This window comes from Scyliorhinus torazame, chromosome 10 (genome assembly GCF_047496885.1).
Source record: "Scyliorhinus torazame isolate Kashiwa2021f chromosome 10, sScyTor2.1, whole genome shotgun sequence".
NCBI classification, from domain to species: domain Eukaryota; kingdom Metazoa; phylum Chordata; class Chondrichthyes; order Carcharhiniformes; family Scyliorhinidae; genus Scyliorhinus; species Scyliorhinus torazame.
In genome coordinates this window covers 118,085,336-118,109,489 of record NC_092716.1, presented here as the reverse complement: position 1 = coordinate 118,109,489, position 24,154 = coordinate 118,085,336, and the positions used below count along the sequence as shown (strand labels likewise).

Sequence of the window (24,154 nt, the reverse complement as noted above, 5' to 3'; positions counted from 1 at the left end):
ACAAGATAGTTTTTATAATATTCATTGGGAAGAAGTTTCATTAATCTCCAAGACCTGAGGATTGGCATCTCAGAGTGTTGAAAAGGTACCTAAGGAGGTAGTAGATGCATTGGTCTTGATCTTCCAACATTGTACAGTTTCTGGAATTGTTGTTGCAGATCAGATGATAATAAATATTCCTTCACCTTTGTGAACAGAGATGGAGAGAGAAAATGAGCCTTTAACAGACCTGTATGCCCCATATCAGTAATCCGGAAAATGTTGGAATCTGCTATAGAAAATGTGGTAAATCGATACTCGAATAACAATCATCTCTTTTGTCATCGTAAACATGGATTTATGAACAAAAAATCACCTTAGAAGATCCAGTTGGAGGATGTTAAGGGTCTTGCTCACAGAGGTGATGCAGGGAAATTAGTTGGCTTAGTTCTTCAGGAAACTTCTGATCGAGTCCAGCCACAGGATGTTGTTTAGCAAAACTAAAACACATGGGATAGGATGTACTATACATGCATGGGTTAAGGATTGGTTCACATCGAGCAGCACGGTGGTGCAAGTGGTTAACACGGTTGCCTCACGGCGTCACGGTCCCAGGTTCGATCCCGGCCCTGGGTCACTGTCAGTGTGGAGTTTGCACATTCTCCCCGTGTTTGCGTGGATTTCGCCTCCACAACCCAAAAGATGTGCAGGATAGGTGGATTGGCCACATTAAATTGCCCCTTAATTGGAAAAAATGAATTTGATGCTCTAAGCTTATTTTAAAAAAGGATTGATTCACAGGCAGAAACACAGAGCAGGAACAAATGTGTCATTTTTGTCTCAGCAGGCCGCATCTCGTGGGATTTCGCAAGGATCAATGCTTGGGCCCCTGTTGTTCACAAAATATATGAGATGTGGGGACGAAATGGTTCAAAGTTCATTAGTGACACAAAGCTCGGGAGGAATGTGCATTGTGAGGAGCAAAGCGGCTTTCAGAGGATTTGGACAGACTGAGTGCTTGGGCAAGAACCTGGTATATGGAATATAATGTTGAAAATTGTCTGGAACCTTGGTTAGAACGTACCTGGGCTCTCCATACCTTAGCAAGATTATTATTGCTATAGAGGAAGTGCAAACAAATGTTTGCCAGACTTATTCTTGGGAGGCATGATTGTGCTATGAAGGTGTACTGGGGAAAGTGGCCATGTATTCTGTCGAGCTTCAAAGAATGAAAGGTGATGATATTTAAATATGTGAAGTACTTAGAGGGGTGGACAGCGTAGATGCAAGCAAAACATTTTCCCATGCTTGGGGATTCTAGAACCAGGGGGCACAATTTTAAAATAAGGACGGCGCCTTTTAGAACCGAGTAAGGGGAAATATTGTTGCTCAGAATGTTGCGAAATTTTGGATTATCTACCCTTGATGGCCATGGAAGCACAGCCATTAAGTATGTGTAAAGCAAGGACTACCAGATTTATAAATACCAAGAGGCAAAGGAATATGGGGATAGTGTGGGGAAAAAAGATTTGATGGAGATGATCAGCCATGATCATGTAGATTGGCTGAGGAGGTTTGGCCTGCTGAACGGTCTGCTCCTTCTCCAATTTTGCTATGATTCTGTGCTCCCATGTTGCTTATAATCCATGGAAGGTTCATCCATCTCAGTGAGTCTTTTTTCTCACTAAAATGTTTTTTTTTCTGAGCGTTCTTGAACATTTCCTTAAAATCTGCCGTTTCGACTCTATTATCTCAGCATTTAGCATCGTATGTCAATTAAGTTAGGCTGCATCTTCTCTCTAAACGTTACAATTACCTTTACTCGGGTTTTAAACACTAGTCTTAGTCTCACGCTTCGCCCTTCAAGCTGAACATGAACCTTTATAGTTTCATGATTGTTGAAACTGAGAGACTCCTTTACAATGTGGTTATTAATTAATCCTGTTTTAATACCAGTTCTTGAAAAACGTGTTTTCGGTTGGCTCTCCAATATACTAGTTTAATAAATTGTTCAGAATGTACTTCATCAACTCATGTCCCAATTTCCCTTTTCCAATCTGATTCGCCTAACCGACAAATAGATTGAACTCCCTCATGATTTTCTGGTATCTTTCTTAAACACCCATTTCTGTTTTCTTGTACACTATTTCATACTGTGTAATTACTGTGATGTGGAGGTGCCGGCGTTGGACTGGGGTGAGCACAGTACGAAGTCTTACAACACCAGGTAAAAGTCCAACAGGTGTGTTTCGATGTCACTAGCTTTCGGAGCGCTGCTCCTTCCTCAGGTGAATGAAGAGGTATGTTCCAGAAACACATATATAGACAAATTTAAAGATGCCAAACAATGCTTGGAATGCGACCATTAGCAGGTGATTAAATCTTTACAGATCCAGAGATGGGGTAACCCCAGGTTAAAGAGGTGTGAATTGTATCAAGTCAGGACAGTTGGTAGGATATCGCAGGCCAGATGGTGGGGGATGAATGTAATGCGACATGAATCCCAGGTCCCGGTTGAGCCCCGAACGTCACCCAAGCACAACGGAATGCCATCCGCGCTCTCAAGAGCAACCGCAGCATCGTCATCAAACCAGCAGACAAAGGAGGGGCCACTGTCGTACTGAACAGAACGGACTACTGCAAAGAAGTATACCGACAACTGAACAACCAAGAACACTACAGACAGTTACCCGCAGATCCGACCAAGGAACACATCCGCCAACTTAACAGACTGATCAAGACCTTGGATCCAGATCTTCAGAGCACCCTACGTGCTCTCATCCCACGTACTCCCCGCATTGGAGATCTCTACTGCCTCCCGAAAATACATAAGGCCAACACACCAGGCCGCCCTATCGTTTCAGGCAATGGGACCTTGTGTGCGAACCTGTCTGGCTACATCGAGGGCATCTTGAAACCCATTGTACAAGGTACGCCAAGCTTCTGTCGCAACACGACGGACTTCCTACAGAAACTCAGCACCCATGGACCAGTTGAACCAGGAACATACCTCGTCACAATGGACGTCTCGGCACTCTACACCAGCATCCCCCATGACGACGGCATTGCTGCAACAGCCTCAGTACTCAACACCGTCAACTGCCAATCTCCAGACGCAATCCTGCAACTCATCCGCTTCATTCTGGATCACAACGTCTTCACCTTCGACAACAAGTTCTTCATCCAGATGCACGGAACAGCCATGGTGACCAAATTCGCACCGCAATACGCCAACATCTTCATGCACAAGTTTGAACAGGACCTACTCACTGCACAGGACCTTCAACCGACGTTATACACCAGATACATCGATGACATTTTTTTCCTTTGAACCCACGGTGAAGAATCACTGAAATGACTACACAATGACATTAATAAGTTCCATCCAACCATCAGACTCACCATGGACTACTCTCCAAAATCAGTTGCATTCTTGTACACACTCGTCTCCATCAAGGACGGTCACCTCAGCACTTTGCTTTACCACAAACCCACGGATAACTTCACGATGCTCCACTTCTCCAGCTTCCACCCTAAACACATTAACGAAGCCATCCCCTATGGACAAGCGCTCCGTATACACAGGATCTGCTCAGACAAGGAGGAGCGTAACAGACATCTACAGACGTTGAAAGATGCCCTCATACGAAGGGGATATGGCACACGACTCATCGATCGACAGTTCCAACGCACCACAGCGAAAAACCGCACCGACCTCCTCAGAAGACAAACGTGGGACACAACCGACAGAATACCCTTTGTCGTCCAGTACTTCCCCGGAGCGGAGAAACTACGTAATCTTCTTCACAGCCTTCAACACGTCATTGATGACGATGAACATCTTGCCAAGGTCAGCCCCACACCCCCACTACTTGCCTTCAAACAACCGCGCAACCTCAAACAAACCATTGTTTGCAGCAAACTACCCAGTCTTCAGAACAGTGACCACGACACCACACAACCCTGCCATGGCAATCTCTGCAAGACGTGCCAGGTCATCGACATGGATACCACTATTACACACGAGAACACCACCCACCAGGTACGCGGTACATACTCGTGCGACTCGGCCAACGTTGTCTACCTCATACGCTGCAGGAAAGGATGTCCCGAAGCGTGGTACATTGGCGAGACCATGCAGACGCTGCGACAACGAATGAACGGACATTGCGCAACAATCACCAGGCAGGAATGTTCCCTTCCAGTCGGGGAACACTTCAGCAGTCAAGGGCATTCAGCCTCTGATCTCCGGGTAAGCGTTCTCCAAGGCGGCCTTGAGGACGAGCGACAACGCAGAATCGCCGAGCAGAAACTTATAGCCAAGTTCCGCACACATGAGTGCGGCCTCAACCGGGTCCTGGGATTCATGTCACATTACATTCATCCCCCACCATCTGACCTGCGAAATCCTACCAACTGTCCTGACTTGATACAATTCACACCTCTTTAACCTGGGGTTACCCATCTCTGGATCTGTAAAGACTTAATCACCTGCTAATGGTCGCATTCCAAGCATTGTTTGGCATCTTTGAATTTGTCTATATATGTGTTTCTGGAACATACCTCTTCATTCACCTGAGGAAGGAGCAGGGCTCCGAAAGCTAGTGACATCGAAACAAACCTGTTGGACTTTAACCTGGTGTTGTAATTACTGTGTAATTACTGGTAGAGGACTATAAACTGGTCCCACGTGTTACTCTCATATTTATTACTCTTTATCTCTATCCAATTTGTAGCTCTCTCTTTCATGCATAAGAGCTGCAGAAGCCTTGCAACAGCAATGGGATTTACAGTCAGTGGTCACCATGGGTTATAGTGAATATGCCTTCATGTCATGTTGTGTTGTCCACGAGGTGAAAGTGCGATAGTGCGCTATTGGTCAATCGTATTGACTTTGCTGAAATCCGTTTCTTAACTCAACAATTGAAGTTGGTAAATAATTAATTTTCTTCAGAAGCGTGGTCCAGTCTTTCAACCATATATTTCTTCTATTGCAGCCTTTGAGATTTATCTGTGCTTTATTGAATAACCTTTCGCACTTCGCGCACTAACATATCTCAAAACCCAAATTCTGTCACTGAAATCATTTCGCACCTTCCGCATCAGCAGCTTTGTTAGAATGCTCTAAGTTAGCTCTTCAAAACCACCAGAGGGTGGAACAGATGTGTAGCCTATCCCCATTTCCTACTCTAAAGATGCGTTTGCTTCCCTGACTGCTGGTGTTGGAGGCTATTTATTCAGGTATTTTCGCTTGTCCTTTAAAATAGCGCGGGACGCTGGGAATCTAAAATGTATTTTCAATTGTATGGTTCAAATTATTTTTGGTTATTGTCAAGATGATTTTCGCTCAGATATTTGTTGTTTTGCATGCTACTATATAAGTTCCATGTTAAAAGTAAGGTCGAATACTTCCTGCCTGCAGTCCTGCCTTCAGTTATGTTCCGAACAGAGACCTGGGCATTGGTAGTAAAACAGGACTATTTCATTGTCTCTGAACAAAGTAGGTAAATGCACACGGGAATTTCTTTCAATTGAATAATTTGTGCGACCATGTTAGTCGATATAAGCTGCATATATACAACACAAGACAACGGACAATCTCGGATTCAATGGAGAAATTAACCGTTTCTGCTAAAGGTCGTTTAATATAGATAAGTACAGGGTGATGTGCTTGGGAAAGGGTAACAATGTATGTCGACGATGCCGAGCTGTGTGGTCAAGGATGGTGAGCTACAAAACGATGCGTGAGATATCCATTATCTGACCATGACTAGAAAAACAAAGCTGATTACAAATTGGAAATTGTGTTTGGATGTATCAGCATATCAACTAAATGTAACAACTAAATACAGTGCAGACGATGTCCCTTCGTCCCAGAGTGACTTTACAGACACAAATCATGCGTCGCATCAACCACATGTCAGCTAAACTACTCCTTGCCAGATCCATGAAACATCCAATTTATGTGCATGAAGGCATGTGCAATTCAAAAATTCACACGTATAGTCTTCTTTTCACATCAGATCAGTTTTAAAAACAGATGTGAGATGGCATAGCATAACATTTATACAACAGCGCAGTCAGATCTCTCCTTTCAAAGTGAACGTGCTATGGACGATGTAATTAGTAGCTCAGTGCTCTATTTGGTGGGCTCAAAACTAATCAACTAATTCGCAAGTGGATGATTATTGTCAACACGTCTTATGTTTTTGGTATACCTAACTGCTGCTGCGTGTAATTCGTCATGGATGTTGCAGATGCGCAGAAAAGAGTGTCCCAAGCCCCGGAAAGTGCTAACGTGATAGAAGGTGAAAATTCTATGTTTTATTGCGCTTTCCCTCTTTACAGCGGTAATTCCATTGTATCTATTGGTGGAAACTGGGAGAAATCCAGTTTCTGCAGTCATATGAAGACAACAGAACACGATTTCTTCGCGTGGGAAAAGGGGAGCCCACTCTTCAGCTGCTGAATGTTAGCAGACGTGACTCATGCGTTTATTTTTGCGGAGCGAAACATTTGGACAGTGCGATTGTAAGTGGAACTGGATCAAAGCAATAATCAACGGTAAGTGGAATGTTTAATTGTTTACATGAACATATACACACACAATATTTTTGGGACTTCAAAGGTTTATTATATACCTTTTGGAATGAAGGTAAATGTATTATCCAGTAATAATACTAAAATACGCATATTCTGAGCAAATTGATGTTTTAAATGAAAAAGAACCAACTATAATTTTCGGCCAAGTACCAAGATGTCATATTGTTTTCTGGATTTCATTGAACATAGTTTATTTTAGCGAGGTGAACTGTTCGACTTTCAATGGCAAATCTGACACTTAACTGACACTATGACAAGGTAATATTTTTACTTTTATGGCTAGTTAATTGTGGGATTCAAATCTGCATGCTACCCCAGAATCACTGAAATCAAATAATTGTTGCAGCGTGGAAGGAGCCCATTCTTAGCATCCTCTCTGCACCGACTCGTGGAATGAGCAATTCACTGAGTGCTATTTCCTGCCTTCTTCCCACACCTGTGTCTCATCTTAATTTTCACACAACAATCTGAAGCTATCTTGCTTGCTTCAATTTGAGTTTTGTCCTCAGGTCGCATTTGTATATTTTGCCAGTTAACTTGTATTGGTGTCGTCTTATTCTCGAACCTTTCAACAACGGCAGGGCATTTTTATAAATATTCGGCCGAGACCACTGATAATTTAAATGCCTCTATCAAATCTCATCTCAGCTTTCTCTTCTCCAAGGAAAACAGTCCAAGCATCTCCAGTGTGCAATCAGAACTGAAATTTCTCCTCCGAAGTCTCATTCTCGTGAATCTTTTCGGCATCCCTGCAATGCCTCCCTATCGTTCCTATATGTGGGGATCTTTCCTGTAGTGTGGTAGCGAGGACAGGATGCAATATCAATCTGAGGCCGAACTATTATCTCAGACAAGTTCAACATATACTCATTGTTTATGTACACTATTACCTTTTTAATAGTCTTGGATACTATCATCTTTATCGACTTCTCTGCCATAATTGACCAGGATGTTACCTGGACTGCAGGGTGTTAGCTATGCGGAGAGGTTGAATCGACTCAGACTTTTTTCATTAGAACAACGGAGTTTGAGTGGGTGACCTGACAGAGGTCTACAAGGTTATGAGGGGCATGGAGAGAGCGGATGGGCAGGCACTCTTTCCCAGGGTGGAAGGACCAGTCTCCAGGAGGCCTGGGTTCAAGGTCAGTGCGGCAACGTTAAGGGGAGATGTGCGAGGCAGGTTTTTACACAGGCGGTGGCGAGTGCCTGGAACGCGTTGCCAAGAGAGTTTGTTGAAGCAGGTACATTAGCGACGTTCAAAAGGCATCTTGACAACTACATGGATAGGATGGGCTTAGAGGGATACAGCATGAGGAATTGCGGAGAGGTTTGGCTAAGGGTGGTATCATGACCGGTACAGGCTTAGAGGACCGAAGGGCCTGTTCCTGTGCTGTACTGTTTGTGTTTTGTTCTTGCCAGCATCAAACAGCTTGCCCCGGCCTTCCCTACTACTTCCTAAAAACCCTCAGAAATTCGGTCTTATCGATTTTCCGACAACAAATCAGTGCTGGCATTGCTTAATTAACCTACATTTGCCCAGGATTATTGATTGTAGAAGCTGCATGGAAGTTAAACTGCATGGTTTAGAGTTGTTCAGGGTATCTTTTTTGAACAAAGGTTCAATTGGCACGTTTCTGGAATCAGCCCTTTGGATAAGGAAAATGAAAAGTCATGACCAGTGCCTCTTCACTTTCCCCTACACTTACCTCAGTATCCTTCGTGATATCGCTTACCGCCCCGATGTGTTATCAACTTTAAATACAACAGTCTGCACACTCCCTCTTCCTTATCAATATGAAATACTGATAGTATATTAATAACCTCATCTTTTCCCTGTTCAACATGACAGGAACATCCTCCCCCTCACCCCCCCCCCCCCAGTCTCTACGTGAAAATCCACTTGGTCACAAATCTGCGCAGCTCCTCTTTTTACCACAATTAACGATTTGTATGTGTACCCTTTGATAACTGCCAATCACATTCCATGATTCCTCTTTGCTTCTCTTAATTGCGTTTTCACGTTACCTCCGAACCTTCGATATTCTGGTTCTCCTTGATATTATCTATCTGAAATCGGTCATAATCATTTATTGATTACATATCTTTATCTCTATTGTCATCCTGGGTGCTCTGGGTTTGTTTACCATGTCTTTCCCTTTCGATGTTCATATTGCTCCAAATACATTTTCTTTGAATGTCATCATTGTGGAGCTACTGTCTTGCCTGCCAAACTCTATTCCAATTTATTGTGACCAGCTCAATTCTTACCCCATTGATGTCGCATTTCCTCCAGTTCATTAAACAAAAAATTAGAGTACCCAATTGATTTTTTTCCAATTAAGGGGCAATTTAAATTGGCCAATCCACCTACCCTGCACATCTTTGGGTTGTGGGGCGAAATCCACGGAAACACGGGGAGAATATGCAAATGCCACCGGACTGTTATCCTGGGCCGAGATCGAACCTTTGACCTTGGCGCCTTGCGATAGCAGTGCTAACCACTGCACTACCGTGCAGTCCTTTCCTCCAGTTCATGAGTGTTCCTTGAGATTGTACATCCTCTTTTCATTTGCCAAAGAAACCTTATGATAGAAAGATAATTGCCTTCTAAATGTTCGCCGATGATTGATGATCCCGTTGCCCCACCTCATTCCCAAAGTCTAGGGCCAGCAGTCCCCTACTCTTGTTGGAATGGAAACATACTGGGCAGGAATCTCCGTTTCTGAGAATAAGTGCTGCCGCCGCCGTGGGAACAGTGGTGATTTACGACAGGAAAAAATGGTGCAAAAGCTGCACCGATTCAGCAACTCTGAATGAGCTGGCACCATCGCCATGTGGAATGAAACCGGTTCCATGCGAAACAGTGCCAGATTTGTCGGGTCCATGATTGGCGCACGTGAGACTCACATGCCGCAGCCGCACTTACACGATCCACCCCCTCACACACAGTGTCCCAGCCAACAAGGTGGCTGGAAGGAAAGAAGTGCCATGGGTCAGGTACACTGAGCTGGACACCCTCCTGGACGCCGTGGAGGGGAGATGGATGATCCCATACCCCAGCCTGGCAGGAAGGCCGACAGGCTCCGCCGTTCACCATGCCTGGCAGCAGGTGACAGAGGCGGTAAGCGCCGTGGGCAGTGTTGTTCGGACTGGCATGCAATACCGGAAGAAACTGCACAATCTCCTCAAGGCGGCCAGGGTAAGTTGCCACAAGCTCGTCACACAATCCCGTAACCCACGCACCCCTCCCCACAGGGAAGGCCGAACCCCCACCCTGCTGAACAAATCAGCAACCATGCAAGCCGCCATGGCCGAGTGTCCTTGCCACTGAGCCATCACCTACTCAACCCATAGGTTGCATGTTTCAGATCGTCTAACAGTATCATTGTTTGTATTGGCCCCCACCCCCACCCTCAAGGAGAAGGTCGCACACAACTGCCATGAGCGGGAGAAGACCGGAGGGGGACCATCCGACCTGCGGCCCCTTACCATGCATGAGCAGAGGTCACTGGACGTGGTTGGTGGCCCGGAGGAAAGGAAGGTCGCCGAGCTGGAGTTCAGCAGTGGGCGAGCAAGTGAGACCCTGCTTGGTTGCGGATCCCCATGCCACATGAGTGGACAGCACACCCCCCCCACACTCCTCCGCCTATACCCTCCTCACCCATCACCCCCCGAAGCCCACACTCCCCTCACCCTTCACCCCTCTCAGACCCCCTCACCCTTATTATACTTTCTTAACCTCGTGTGTATTTAATCAGCATATAGTGGACAAATGACCACACAAGTTGCTTAATATGGTAAGTTTATTACACGCACAGGAAGTGAACACACATACAAGTTGCACTCCAACTAAACACGCAAGAACAACTCAAATTGCGCGTCCAGGTGACTGGCAAGTACGGAACAGGTATGGCCTTATCTGGAACCCGTCGTCTGGCAGTGCTGGATATCAGCGGCTGGTCGTCTGTGTACCCGGCTCTGGTCCCTCTGCGGATGGCGTGGATGTTCCTCTCCTTGGCTGGTGAAGGTGTCACCGCTGTTGCCGTCAGTGGTCGAGAAAGTGAATGGCGGAGCAGATTCGACGGGCTGAATGGCCTCCTCCTGCATCAATTGCGATGTCCCAAGGCACCATCTGGGCTGCAATCTTTGTATATTTGCAAGCTGCAGCCTGTCTGTATCTATGTGGTGCCCAATGTCCCATCGATCTTTGCGGGCGGCCATTTCAGAAGGCCACATATCCCTCCTCTTGATCCTGAAGTGAAGTGTGGTGGATCACACACTCCGACTAATACCTGCCCTGCACCCCCAGTCACCTGTCCGTAAGGGAAGACCCTAACTCTACATGCACCGTTCCCCAAAACAGAGCACACGAATAACAAAGACAAATTAAGGGCAGCACGGTAGCACAAGTGGGGGGTAGCATGGTAGCACAAGTGGATAGCACTGTGGCTTCACAGCACCAGGGTACCAGGTTCAATTCCCTGCTGGGTCACTGTCTGTGAGGAGGTGGCACATTCCCCCCGTGTCTGTGAGGGTTTCCTCGGGGTGCTCCGGTTTCCTCCCACAGTCCAAAGACGTGCAGGTTAGGTGGATTGGCTGTGATGAATTGCCCTGAGTGACCAAAGAGTTTTAGAGGGCTTATTGGGTTACAGGGATAGGGTGGAAGTAAGGGCTTAAGTGGGTCGGTGCAGACTCGATGGGCCGAATGGCCTCCCTCCTTCTACACTGTATGTTCCATGTTACTATGTTACAAATATTATATAACGGACCTAATGCGATTAGAAAAATGGAAGTTTCCATACTGTAAGATACAGTTGGCAGTTGAATGCAACGGTGGGAAAATATCGTACACCTAATACAAACGTAGACAAATACTGTCTGGTAAAAATTGTGGAAAATATCGATGGTAGTGGAGATCAATGTAAAGAGGCTGGCCTTCAGAATTTACAGTGCTGCAAAGGTCATAAAGAAGCCAACCTGGATACTCAGTGCAAAACAGGGATGAGTTCCCGGAGATCTTTGGTTTGGCTGAATTAAAGGAGCCCATGCAGTAAACATGGGTCCCATGTCCTGGCTCTTCGTGATCTCTGCTGTCCATTATGGAATTAGACCGTGAGGATGGTGAGGTAGATTAAAGTAAACAGGATCAGCATGACAGCCAGGTGGGAGCGGAATTGAATAATGGGGTGTCTCTGAAGGTTAGAGCCCCACTCCCAGGATTCATGCCACCAAGTTCTGGCCTTCCGTTCTGCATTTGTCGGGTGACATCCTGGATTTGCTGTCTCTGGGCATCCTGGGGACCAAGCATAGTTTCTGTTAACAAACAATTTTTAATTAGGTATTTTTGGCATAACAAACAACCACAGTACAAAAAACAATAGAGTACAAAGAACAGCAATCAAAAAGCAACCGCCGACATCCGTCCCTCCAAGGCCTGCCTATTTAACCCCCTACTCTATACTACCCTAACCACCCCCCCACCCCCTGCTGACGATTAATTCCCCGCAAAGAAGTCAATGAATGGTTGCCACATCCGGGCGAACCCCAACACCGACCCTCTCAAGGCGAACTTAATCTTTTCCAGCCCGAGAAAGCTCGCCATGTCGGTTAACCAGGCCTCTGACTTCGGAGGCCCAGACTCCCTCCAAGCCAGGAGTATTCGTCGCCGGGCTACCAAGTAGGAACAGGCCAGAACATCTGCCTCTCTCTCCTCCTGAACACCCGGGTCCTCCAACACCCCAAAGATCGCAACCGCTGGACTCACTTCCACCTTTGTCTTCAATACCCTGAACATGACATCCGCGAACCCCTGCCAATATCCCCTAAGTTTTGGGCATGCCCAGAACATGTGGACATGGTTGGCTGGTCCACCCGCACACCTGACGCACCTGTCTTCCACCCCAAAAAATCTACTCATCCGGGCCACTGTCATGTGCGCCCGGTGCACCATCTTAAACTGGATCAAGCTGAGCCTTGCGCATGCAGCTGTCGTGTTGACCCTGCTCAGCGCCTCCACCCATAGGCCGTCCTCCATCTCACCCCCCTGTTCCTTCTCCCACTTATGCTTCTGCTCCTCTGTATGCATCTCCTCCACCCCCATTAATTCTTTGTAGATGTCCGAGATGCTCCCCTCCCCCACCTATCCCCTAGACACTACCATATCTTGAAACCCTCTTTGTGGCAGGAGTGGGAAGGATGGTACCTGCCTGCACAGAAATCCCGCACCTGTAGATATCTGAAATCATTCCCTGCTGTCAGCCCGAACTTCTCCTCCAGCGCCCTTAGGCCAGGAAAGCTCCCTTCCAGAAACAGGTCCCCCATCGTCTCAATCCCCACCCTTTGCCATACCCGAAATCCCCAATCAAAGCTCCCTGAAGTGAACCGATGGTTGTCGCATATTGGAGACCAAACCGACGCCCTCACTGCACCAACAGATCTCATCCACAGACCCCAGAACCTCAGGGACGCCACCACCACGGGTCTGGTGGAATATCTCGCCGGCGGGAATGGCAATGGTGCCGTTATCAGCGCCCCTAAGCTGGTGCCGCTCTATGAGACTGCTTCCACCTGCTCCCGTCCCCACCACCTACTTCCACATCATCGCAATATTAGGCGGCCATTAATAATTGCTAAAATTTGACAGGGCAAGCCCACACTCTCCCCGATTTCTCTCGAGCATCACCTTTTTCACCCGTGGGGACTTACCCGGCCAAACAAAGCCCAAAATGATTTTGTTGATCCTCTTAAAAAAAGACCCCGGTACGAAAATCGGGAGGCATTGGAACACAAACAAGCATCTCGGCAATATCGTCATCTTAACCATCTGCACCCTCCCCGCCAGAGATAGCGGGAGCGCATCCCATCTCCGAAATCCGCCCCTCATCTGTTCAACCAGCCGGGACAAGTTCAACTTCTCTAACCAGCCCCAGTCGCGCGCCACTTGTAACCCCAGATATTTAAAGTTGTCCCTCACTAACCTGAATGGTAGCTCCTCCAGCCGACCCTCCTGGCCTCTTGCCTGGGCTACATACAACTCATTCTTCGTCACATTCAGTTTGTACCCTGAAAACCAGCCAAATTCCCCCAGAATCGTCATAATCTCCCTCATCCCTGCCCCTGCGTCCGCTACATATAGGAGTAAATCATCCGCATACAGCGATACCCTACGCTCCGCCTCCGCCCCCTCCGTCCCGAACCAACCCCTAGAAGCTCTCAGAGCAATTGCTAGCGGCTCTATGGCTACCGCAAACAGCAGTGGGGAGAGGGGACATCCCTGTCTTGTCCCCCAGTACAGCCTAAGATAGTCCGAGGTCGTCTTGTTTGTCCTGACGCTAGCTTCCGGGGCTTGGTACAACAGTCGGACCCAATCGATAAAGCCCCTACCAAACCCAAGCCGTTCCAGAACCTCCCATAGATAGTTCCGGTCGAACGCCTTCTCCGCATCTACTTCCATTCCCTCCGGGGGCATCATAATCACGTTAAGCAACCTTCTAATATTGACCACCAACTGGAACTAGGTGAGGGTATGTCCATCCAACCAGAGGAGAGCGGAGAGGAACTGTGGGAGGTTGATGTGATTAACTGTGTCAAGAAGGCTGCAGACAGGACAAGAGAAGGTATTGTTTACCACACAGATGTCATTTGTGGTTTTAATAAAGTGCTGTAACAGGAGGAGAAACCTGATTGGAGGGATTCAAACATGGAGTTGGGAGGTGATGACACATTCAAGGATTTGAAATGAAAGGAAAGATAGATCTGAAACAGGGCAGTGGTTTGCAAAGGACGGAGGGGTGGGTTATAGAACATAGAACATAGAAAAATACAGCACAGAACAGGCCCTTCGGCCCACGATGTTGTGCCGAACCTTTGTCCTAGATTAATCCTCGATTATCATAGAATTTACAGTGCAGAAGGAGGTCATTCGGCCCATCGAGTCTCCACCAGCTCGTGGAAAGTGCACCCTACCCAAGGTCAACACCTTCACCCTATCCCCATAACCCTGCAATCCCACCCAACACTAAGGGCAATTTTGGACACTAAGGGTAATTTATCATGGCCAATCCACCTAACCTGCACATCTTTAGACTGTGGGAGGAAACCGGAGCACCCGGAGGAAACCCACGCACGCATGTCTCTTTGCAGCCAACAACAGCCCTCCTCATTATCCACAACTCCACCAATCTTCGTGTCATCTGCAAATTTACTGACCCACCCTTCAACTCCCTCATCCAAGTCATTAATGAAAATCACAAACAGCAGAGGACCCAGAACTGATCCCTGCGGTACGCCACTGGTAACTGGGATCCAGGCTGAATATTTGCCATCCATCGGTTAGCCAGTTTGTTATCCAACTGGCCAAACATCCCACTATCCTGTGCCTCCTTACTTTCTGTATAAGCCTACCATGGGGAACCTTATCAAATGCCTTACTAAAATCCATGTACACTACATCCACTGCTTTACCTTCATCCACATGAAATGAATGAAATGAAAATTGCTTATTGTCACAAGTAGGCTTCAAATGAAGTTACTGTGAAAAGCCCCTAGATGGCACATTCCGGCGCCTGTTCGGGGAGGCTGTTACGGGAATTGAACCGTGCTGCTGGCCTGCCTTAGTCTGCTTTGAAAGCCAGCAATTTAGCCCTGTGTTAAACATGCTTGGTCACCACCTCAAAGTATTCAATGAGACTCGTAAGACAAGACCTACCCCTCACATTTCCGTGCTATCTCTAATCAAGCAGTGTCTTTCCAGATGCTCATGAATCCTATCCTTCAGTACCCTTTCCATTACTTTGCCTGCCACCGAAGTAAGACTAACTGGCCTGTAATTCCCAGGGTTATCCCTATTCCCTTTTTTGAACAGGGGCACGACATTCGCCACTCTCCTGTCCCCTGGTACCACACCTGTTGTCAGTGAGGACGAAAAGATGATTGCCAACGGCTCTGCAATTTCATCCCTTGCTCCCATAGAATCCTTGGATATATCCCGTCATGCCCGGGGGACTTGTCTATCCTCAAGTTTTTCAAAATGCCCCACACATCTTCCTTCTTAACAAGTATTTCCTCGAACTTACCAGTCTGTTTCACACTGGCCTCTCCAACAATATGACCCCTCTCATTTGTAAATACTGAAGAAAAATACTCGTTCAAGATCTCTCCTATCTCTTCAGACTCAATACACAAGCTCCTGCTACTGTCCCTGATCGGACCTACCCCCGCTCTAGTCATTCTCATATTTCTCACATATGTGTAAAAGGCCTTGGGGTTTTCCTTGATCAGACCGGCCAAAGATTTTTCATGCCCTCTCTTGGCTCTCCTAATCCCTTTCTTCAGTTCCCTCCTGGCTATCTTGTATCCCTCCAGCCCCCTGTCTGAACCTTGTTTCCTCAGCCTTGCATAAGTCTCCTTTTTCCTCTTAACAAGACATTCAACCTCTCTTGTCAACCATGGTTCCCTCACTCGACCATCTCTTCCCTGCCTGACAGGGACATACATATCAAGGACACGTAGTACCTGTTCCTTGAACAAGTTCCACATTTCACTTGTGTCCTTCCCTGACAGCCTATGTTCCCAACTTATGCACTTCAATTCTTGTCTGACAACACCGTATTTACCCTTCCCCCAATTGTAAACCTTGCCCTGTTGCACGCACCTATCCCTCTCCATTACTAAAGTGAAAGTCACAGAATTGTGGTCAATATCTCCAAAATGCTCCCCCAGTAACAAATCTATCACTTGCCCTGGTTCAATACTAAGTACCAAATCCAATATGGCCTCCCCTCTGGTCGGACAATCTACATACTGTGTTAGAAAAGCTTCCTGGACACACTGCACCTCCACCACCTTCTGAAGCAAAGAGTTCCACAGATTCACCACCTGAAGAAATTTCTCCTCATCTCAGTTTTAACGGATTATCACTCCAGTCTGAGGCTGTGCCCTCCGGTACTAGTCTTTCCTGCTAGTGGAAACATTGTCTCCACGTTCACTCTATCCAGGCCTCATGGTATCCTGTAAGTTTAATCCTTCCAAAATCCAATGATTACAAACCCAGCGTCCTCAACCGCTCTTCATATGACAAGCTCTTCATTCCAGCGATCAATCTTGTGAGCCTCCTCTGGATAGCTTGTTGCGCACATTGAAATTGGCAGGTACGATGTTGAGGGCATCACAGAAACATGGCTGCAAGATGATCAGGCTGGCATCTAAATATCCAAGGATATGTGTCCTATCGAAAGAGCAGACAGATGGGCAGAGGAGGCAGGGTTTCCTTGTTAATAAGGAATGAAGTCAGGAGGCAGCACGGTGGCGCAGTGGGTTAGCCCTGCTGCCTCACAGCGCCGAGGTCCCAGGTTCGATCATGGCTCTGGGTCACTGTCCCTGTGGAGTTTGCACATTCGTCCCGTGTTTGCATGGGTTTCGTCCCCAAAAGATGTGCAGTATAGGTGGATTGGCAACGCTAAATTGCCCCTTAATTGGAAAAAATTAATTGGGTACTCTAAATTTTTTAAAAAATGAATGTCGTCAAATCGATAGCAAGATGCTATCATGGCCAGTCCTCCTCTTCCATGCTGCCTGTCTTTTCAAAATGCTGTGTAGCCTACAATATTTATTTACTGACATTGGCCACCGTGCAACTCAATCTTTGCAACGCGATTTGATCAAGCACATTCATCTCGATTTGTGCTGTTAGTTTCTTTCTTATGACAAACAAAGTGCCGTTCATTTTACTTTAGCTCTATTGTACTGCATCGATTTTTCTCAACCTTCATCTCCCTCCAAATGGGCCAAGCTGGTGTTTTTTTCCAAACTTCTCACAGCTTTCCTCACCTAAATCTCTCATTGTAACTCGCTATTCTCTTCAACCCATAAGAGTCCATTTGAATGCATGTGCACTATTCGCTTCGACTCCCCAATTAGCGGTAGAATATTAGACGTTCTCAACAACCTGTGGGGAATAAATTTTCTAATGAATTTCCCACACCATTTCTTGGTAACCTTGTAATATTGATATCGTGTAGATACGGTCATCTCCACATATAGCTGCATTTCCCCCATCCCACAAACTTCTTCATTGCCCTCTGTTAGTCCTGATTTCTTTCGAATGAAGGAGATCGAGTCTGTTAGCCAATTCTTGAAAGCTAAAAGCATAGTGCATGCACACCTTCTCGCCGTATTGTTTCCAATGTGGCCGGCATAGCTGAATTCGATAATGTAAGTGTGCTGTAATCAATGTTTGATACTGATTCATCAAAACAATGCAACGTTCCATTTTATCTGTGTAGTAGAGAAAGATCGTGTTTTGCGTTATTCCTATGACCTTACTAACGTATTGGAATGTTTGTGTGATTGGCGTATTTGTTCTGCAAATAATAATCAACTGATTGTAAATTAATGTTTTCAATAACTGTAAACTGAGAATACTTACATTGCTGATTTATATTAATCTTGCTTGTCACATTGCATCGGTAAATGTTGCTGAGAGACCACGTATAAAATATCAGTGCGTGAGTCGAACAGATGGCCTATTGAATGATTTGTAATTATGGATGATCTGGCTGGTCAGTTGCCTCAACTCTATTTCTATGAGATTCCCCCTCATTCTTCGAAACTCCATCGAGTACCCCCATCCTGACCGACTAAATCTATCCTGAAACGTCAGTCCCACCATCCCAGGAATTAGGCTAGCAATCTTTTTCTACACTCTTTCCATAGCCAGAACATCCTCCTTCAGATAAGGTGACGAAAACCGCACACAATATTCTTCGTGTGGTCTCACCAAGGTCCTATATAACGGCAGCAAGACATCCATCTCATGTACTTGAAGACTTCCGCTTTGAGGGCCAACGTGCAATTTGCCTTCTTCACGGCTTGCTGAACCTGCATGCTTACTTTCAGCAACTGGAGTGCGAGCACACCAGGTCTCATTGCACAGTTCACTCTCTCATTCTATAACCATTCATATAATAATCTTCCTTTCTATTTTAGCCAGCAACGTGGATACTCTCAAATTTATCGCCATTTTTTATCATCTACCATGCATTTGCTAACTAACTCAACTTGGCCAAATCACATATCTGCATGCTCCTAACAGTTCGCCCTCCCACGCATCTTTGGGCTGTCTGCACGTTTGGAGATACTACTTTAGGTCTCATAGAAATCATTAATGCACATCGTGAATAGCTGCGCTCCTAGTTCTTATTCCTGTGTGATTTCCCAATTGTCATTTCTTGCAACTGGGAAGTACATTGGTTTTGCCTATTCTTTGTTTCCTGTCTGACAACCAGTTTTCTATTAATCTCAATATACTACCCCCAATCCCATGTGCGTTAGTTTTACACGCTAATCTCTTCTGTGGGCTCTGGTCAAAAGCTTTCTGAAAATCCAAATAAACCACATTCATTGTTTCCTTCATCACCATTATTATTTACATCCTTGAAGAATTTCATTAGATTTGATAAGCACAATTTTCTTGTCGTAAATGCATCCGAGTCTGCATGATGTTGCCACTATTTGCCAAGTGTTCTGCTATTAAATATTTTTTAATGGACTGTCGCATTTTTTCCATTACGGATGTGAGGCTGCCTAATCTATCATTCCGTTTCTCACTCCCTCCCTTTATCAATAGTGGCGTCACATAAGCTGCCCTCTAATCCATGGAAAATGCTCCACAATCCATACAACCGTGCAAATTGATCACAAATGCCACTGGTATTACTTGGGCAACTTTCTTATCAGGCATTGGGTTTATCGGTCTTCTGCCCCATCAATTTTCCCAAGATAATTTCCTTCCGATTACTGATTTCCTTGCGTTCCTTCCTCACACTAAACCCCTTTGTTCACCAATATCTCTGGTGTGTTATCTGTCTTTGTGATGAAGAAACCAAAGTATGTATTTAGTTGGTCAACCATTTCTTTGCTCCCCATTATAAATGCCCTGTTTCTGGCAGTAAGGGACCTGTATTTCTTTCACCAAATCTATTTTTCGTTACCTATCTATTGAAGCTTTTCCAGCCAGTTTTTATGTTTTCCACAAGCTAGCCCTCATACTCTATTTCCCACTTCTTAATCAATACGTTTTCCTCCTTTGCTGAATTCTAAACTGCACTCAATCCTCACCTCTGCCCTTTCTTCTGGTCAATTTATATGCTTCTTGAATGGATCTGATATTATTTCTAATTTTCCTTTGCTCGCCATGGTTTTGCCACCTTTCCTTTTTCAGCAAATCAGTCCTTGTCCTATCCGGGTGCAACCCATCCACTTTGTACTGGTCCGATCTCCCACATGACCGGTCCCAAAGTCCCAGGAGTCTGAAATACTCCCCCTTGCTCCATCTCTTCATCCAGTTATTCATACGAAATATCCTACTCTCCCTGTTCTGACTGGAATATGGTTTCCGCTCTGACTAACAGACCAGTATCCTGTTCGTGACGAACGCAACTCCTGCTTCTGTACAGCAGCAGCATGGACCTGAGGGCTTCAGCTTTTGCTCAAATTCCTGAGATACAATACCTGTCATGGCACGTTTCAGCGCTGGAAGTTGCGATCTTTGGCCCATTCATCAGTTTATGCGATGCATAGCGAGTAATGATCTGATCAACGTAGCTATTATCTCAAATGATGCCTTTGATGCGTATAATTTGGGTATCTATCGGGCTGATCAATTTAGTCCTACGCATCAGAGGCAAAATTCTCCGTTATCGGCGCAAAGTCCGCCGACCAGCGGCAAAAACGGCGCGAATCCCACCTGCATCACGCCGCCCCAAACGGAATGGGCTAGCAGCAACATGACGCTATCCGCGCTGGCTCACGTGGTTCACGCCGCACGGCGTGACGGCTCATTAAGGACGCGCTGCTCCCCCCACCCGACCAGAAGACCCGACCGGATGGCATGGACCCCATCCTCCTCTCCGGCACGGACCCCATCCCCCTCCCCGGCACGGACCCTCATCCCCCTCCCCGGCACGGACCCCATCCTCCTCTCCGGCACGGACCCCATCCCCCTCCCCGGCACGGACCCTCATCCCCCTCCCCGGCACGGACCCCATCCCCCTCCCTGGCACGGACCCCATCCCCCTCCCTGGCACGGACCCCACCCCCCTCCCCGGCACGGACCCCACCCCCCTCCCCGGCACGGACCCCATCCCCCTCCCCGGCAAGGACCCCCCCTCCCAGGCACGGCCCCCCCCCATCCCCCTCCCCGGCACAGACCCCATCCTCCTCCCCAGCACTCACCCCACCTCCCAGCACTCCCCCGGAGCCCAGCCCACTCTAACCACCGCCCCCCCCCCCTGCCGCACACACACACACACACAAAACCCGACACACACCTCTCCCCCACACATTCAGACTGCGGCCACGGCATCGCCTCTCCAGCGGCCAACCCCTCAGGCCATCACCCACCTCCACGCTGGTCGGCGTCAACCTTGAGCACAGGTTGACGCCGATTGAAAGGTGGTTTGATTTACGCTGACGTGACCCGTCATAATGTCGGCGGGACTTCGGCCCATCCGGACGGGAGAATATCGGCAGCCCCAAAATCCATTGCCTTGTGCCCACCCGTGCCATTCTCCGAGGTGTGCGGCGCCATTGACGCCCCGCCGACTTTTCTCCCTTCGGAGACTTCGGCGGGCGGTGGGGGCGGAATTCACGGCGGCCAACGGCCATTCTCCGACCCACTGGGGGGTCGGAGAATCTCGCCCCAGGTTTCTGACAAGGCCAATTCCAGAGCATTCAATTCCCAACGCGTTTCTTTATCAGTGAACTCAAGATTGAGAGAGACAGGAATGGGGAATCCCAGGCAGAATTTCCAAAAGGCACTTAAAGGAAACAAAGTCAATTTATATAATACATCATTATTGCCACATGTAGGGTTACATTAACACTGTGAAAATCCCCGAGTTGCCACACTCCGGCGCCTATTCGGGGAGACTGAGGGAGAATTCAAAATGTCCAATTCACCATACAGCACGCCTTTCGGGACTTGTGGGAGGAAAGTGGAGCAGCTAGAGGGAACCAACACACACTGGGAGAATGTGCGGACTCCGCACAGACAGTCATCAAAGCCTGGAATCGAACCCTGGCCTCTGGCACTGTGAAGCAACAGTGCTAGCCACTGTGCTACCATGCATAACTTCTGAAGTTTACAAGTGAATAGGAGCGCACGATGGAGCTCATCGAGGTGCATGAAGAATTCATTAGCTTCAACTGTGGATTGAAATACAGCAGATATATCGTCTGCATATTTGCAAGTTTGGATGCATTCCATTGAAGACTGGTTTCTCGTCTAATATGTTTGCGAGAATAGAAGGGAAGTCATGGCAAAAGCATTTATTTGGGAATATATTGTGGACTTAAAACTGAACGCAGCGGGAAGCACGGTGGCGTAATGGTTAGCCTGCTGCCTCAGGGCATGGAGGCCCCAGGTTCGATCCCAGTTCTGGGTCACTGTCCGTGTCGAGTTTGCACATTTACCACGTGTTTGCGCGAGTTTTACCCCCACAACCGAAAAATGTGCAGGGTGGTGCATTGGCCATGGCAATTTACCCCTGAATTGAAAAAAATGAATTGGGTACACTTAATTTATTTTTAATAAAAGAGCAAAATGACGCAGTTGCACGCTTTCCACAATTCAGAATTCTAATCAATGCTGAATCGCATATTCACGGTGGAAGTAGATCGCAGAAAATTGGAGCGCAGAGAGATTTGAGGGTACTCCTCGTGCAAGACGTGCCGCAAGCAAGCATGCAAACTCAGCAGGTAATATGAAGTCACATCTAGAATACTGTGAACAGCTTTGGTCTCCTTTTATCAGAAAATATATTGACTTTGGAGACAGTACAGACAAGGTTTGTTGGACCGTTCCCTATTATGTAGGGATTATTTTCTGAGGTCAGGATGAACAGGTTGGACCTGTACTTGTTGGAGTTGGGAAGAATGAGAGGCACACATATTGAGACCTATGTGATTCACAGAAGTCTTGAAAGGGTGAATACGAGGGCCTGTGTCCCCTTGTGGGAGAGTCTAGGACCAGAGGGAGTAATCTCAGATTAAGGCATTACCGATTTATTAAAGAGATTATGAGGATTGTTTTTTTCACCGGGTGGGAATCTGTGGAATACGTTTTTCCAGAGGCAATAGACGATGGCTGGTTAAGTATGCTGAAGGCTCAGGTAGAAATATTTTTAATCAGTAAGGGAATCAGGAGATTTGTGGAAATTTAGGGCAGCGGGGCAGCGCATTGTCATATCAGGTCAGTCATAATCTCAATACATGACGGAGCAGACTCGATTGACCGAATGCCTACTTAAGCTCCTACATTATATTTCTTATAATGAGGTGCTCCAGCACACACTTCTATGACGTCTTTAAGCGATCGTTTGGTGATTTGGCCAGCAATGTCAAAAGAACACATGAACATGGCATCGCTCTTGCTATTGAAGTCCTGTACTTCCGTCACAAATGTGAAGGAATCCTTCACCATGTAGGTGGGAAACATGTTCAACACTGGTTGTCGGAATTCGCCCCAACACTTGATCAATATTTATTGTGCAGGGACTGTCATAAGTAAGGCTCGGTGTGACTGAACATTCTTCTCCGTCTTGGACAGTTAATACATATGAGGAGGGTGGAAGTCGTAAGGGCGAATCTTGTCATGAAATTGGATGTCGCCATATACCGGAAGGACCACAACTACTCTCCGCTTTTGAGATTGAGCTGCTTTAGGGTGATTTAAACTGGGGGTCACGACACCTCAAGTGAGGAGCAATTTTGAGAAGGCAATGATAATCTCAGCCGATACGGGAATTCAACCCATGGTGTTGGATCCTCTCTACCTCATGAACCAGCCCCGTCCAGCCAAGTGAACTAACTGAAGCCCACTTAAAAAATTTTTTCGAGTACTCAATTCAGTGTTTCCAATTAAGGGGCAATTTAACGTGGCCAAACAACTTACCTGCACATCTTTGGGTTGTGGTGACGAAACCCACACAAAGACGGGGAGAATGTGCAAACTCCACATGGACAGTGACTTAGGACGGGGATCGAATCTCCAGTGCTAACCACTGCCAACCGTACTGCCCTGAATCCCAAATCTTGTCGTGCATTCCAACTGGCAGGTTGTTCCTTTTGCAATTGTTCAACAGAGGAGGCGAATGTTTAAGGGCAGCACGGTGGTGCACTGGTTAGCACTGTGGAGTCTCCTGTGTCTGCGTGGGTTTCCTCTGGGATCTCCGGTTTTCTTCCAGAGTCCAAAGATGTGGAAATTAGGTGGATTGGTCATGCTAAATTGCTCCTTTGGTTGAGGAGAAAGGGGTCGGTAAAGAGCCTAGTGTGGTCTTTCAAGGGGTCAGTGGCGAACGGCCTCTTTCTTCATATCAGGCGCAGAGCTGAGCAGGAGATATCCGGAGTGCAGTCTGAGAAGGTAAGTGGTATTTGTGTCTGTGTCCCTCTGTGTTTTCAAATTGTGGGGGGAACAAAACTGAGAGTGACGTCACAGTAAAGGTGTGACCTGATTAGCTGGTGGGGAATCTGTGTTAAATTTCAGAAAAAAAACTAATTGCAAAAACTAATTAAA

The 24,154-nt window shown here is 46.8% G+C and overlaps 1 protein-coding gene across 1 annotated transcript in view; it reads right to left on the bottom strand.

The window, feature by feature from the left end:
• LOC140430243 (uncharacterized) overlaps window positions 1-23,077 on the bottom strand; it is a 53,706-nt gene extending 30,629 nt beyond the window's left edge. Inside the window, exons 1-2 of the mRNA XM_072517671.1 lie at window positions 22,898-23,077; window positions 17,564-17,802 (exon numbers count right to left, since the gene is read on the bottom strand). Coding sequence (XP_072373772.1) covers window positions 17,564-17,802; window positions 22,898-23,077 — 419 coding nt within the window. The remainder of the gene's footprint in view (window positions 1-17,563; window positions 17,803-22,897) is intronic.
• Window positions 23,078-24,154: the final 1,077 nt, after the last annotated feature.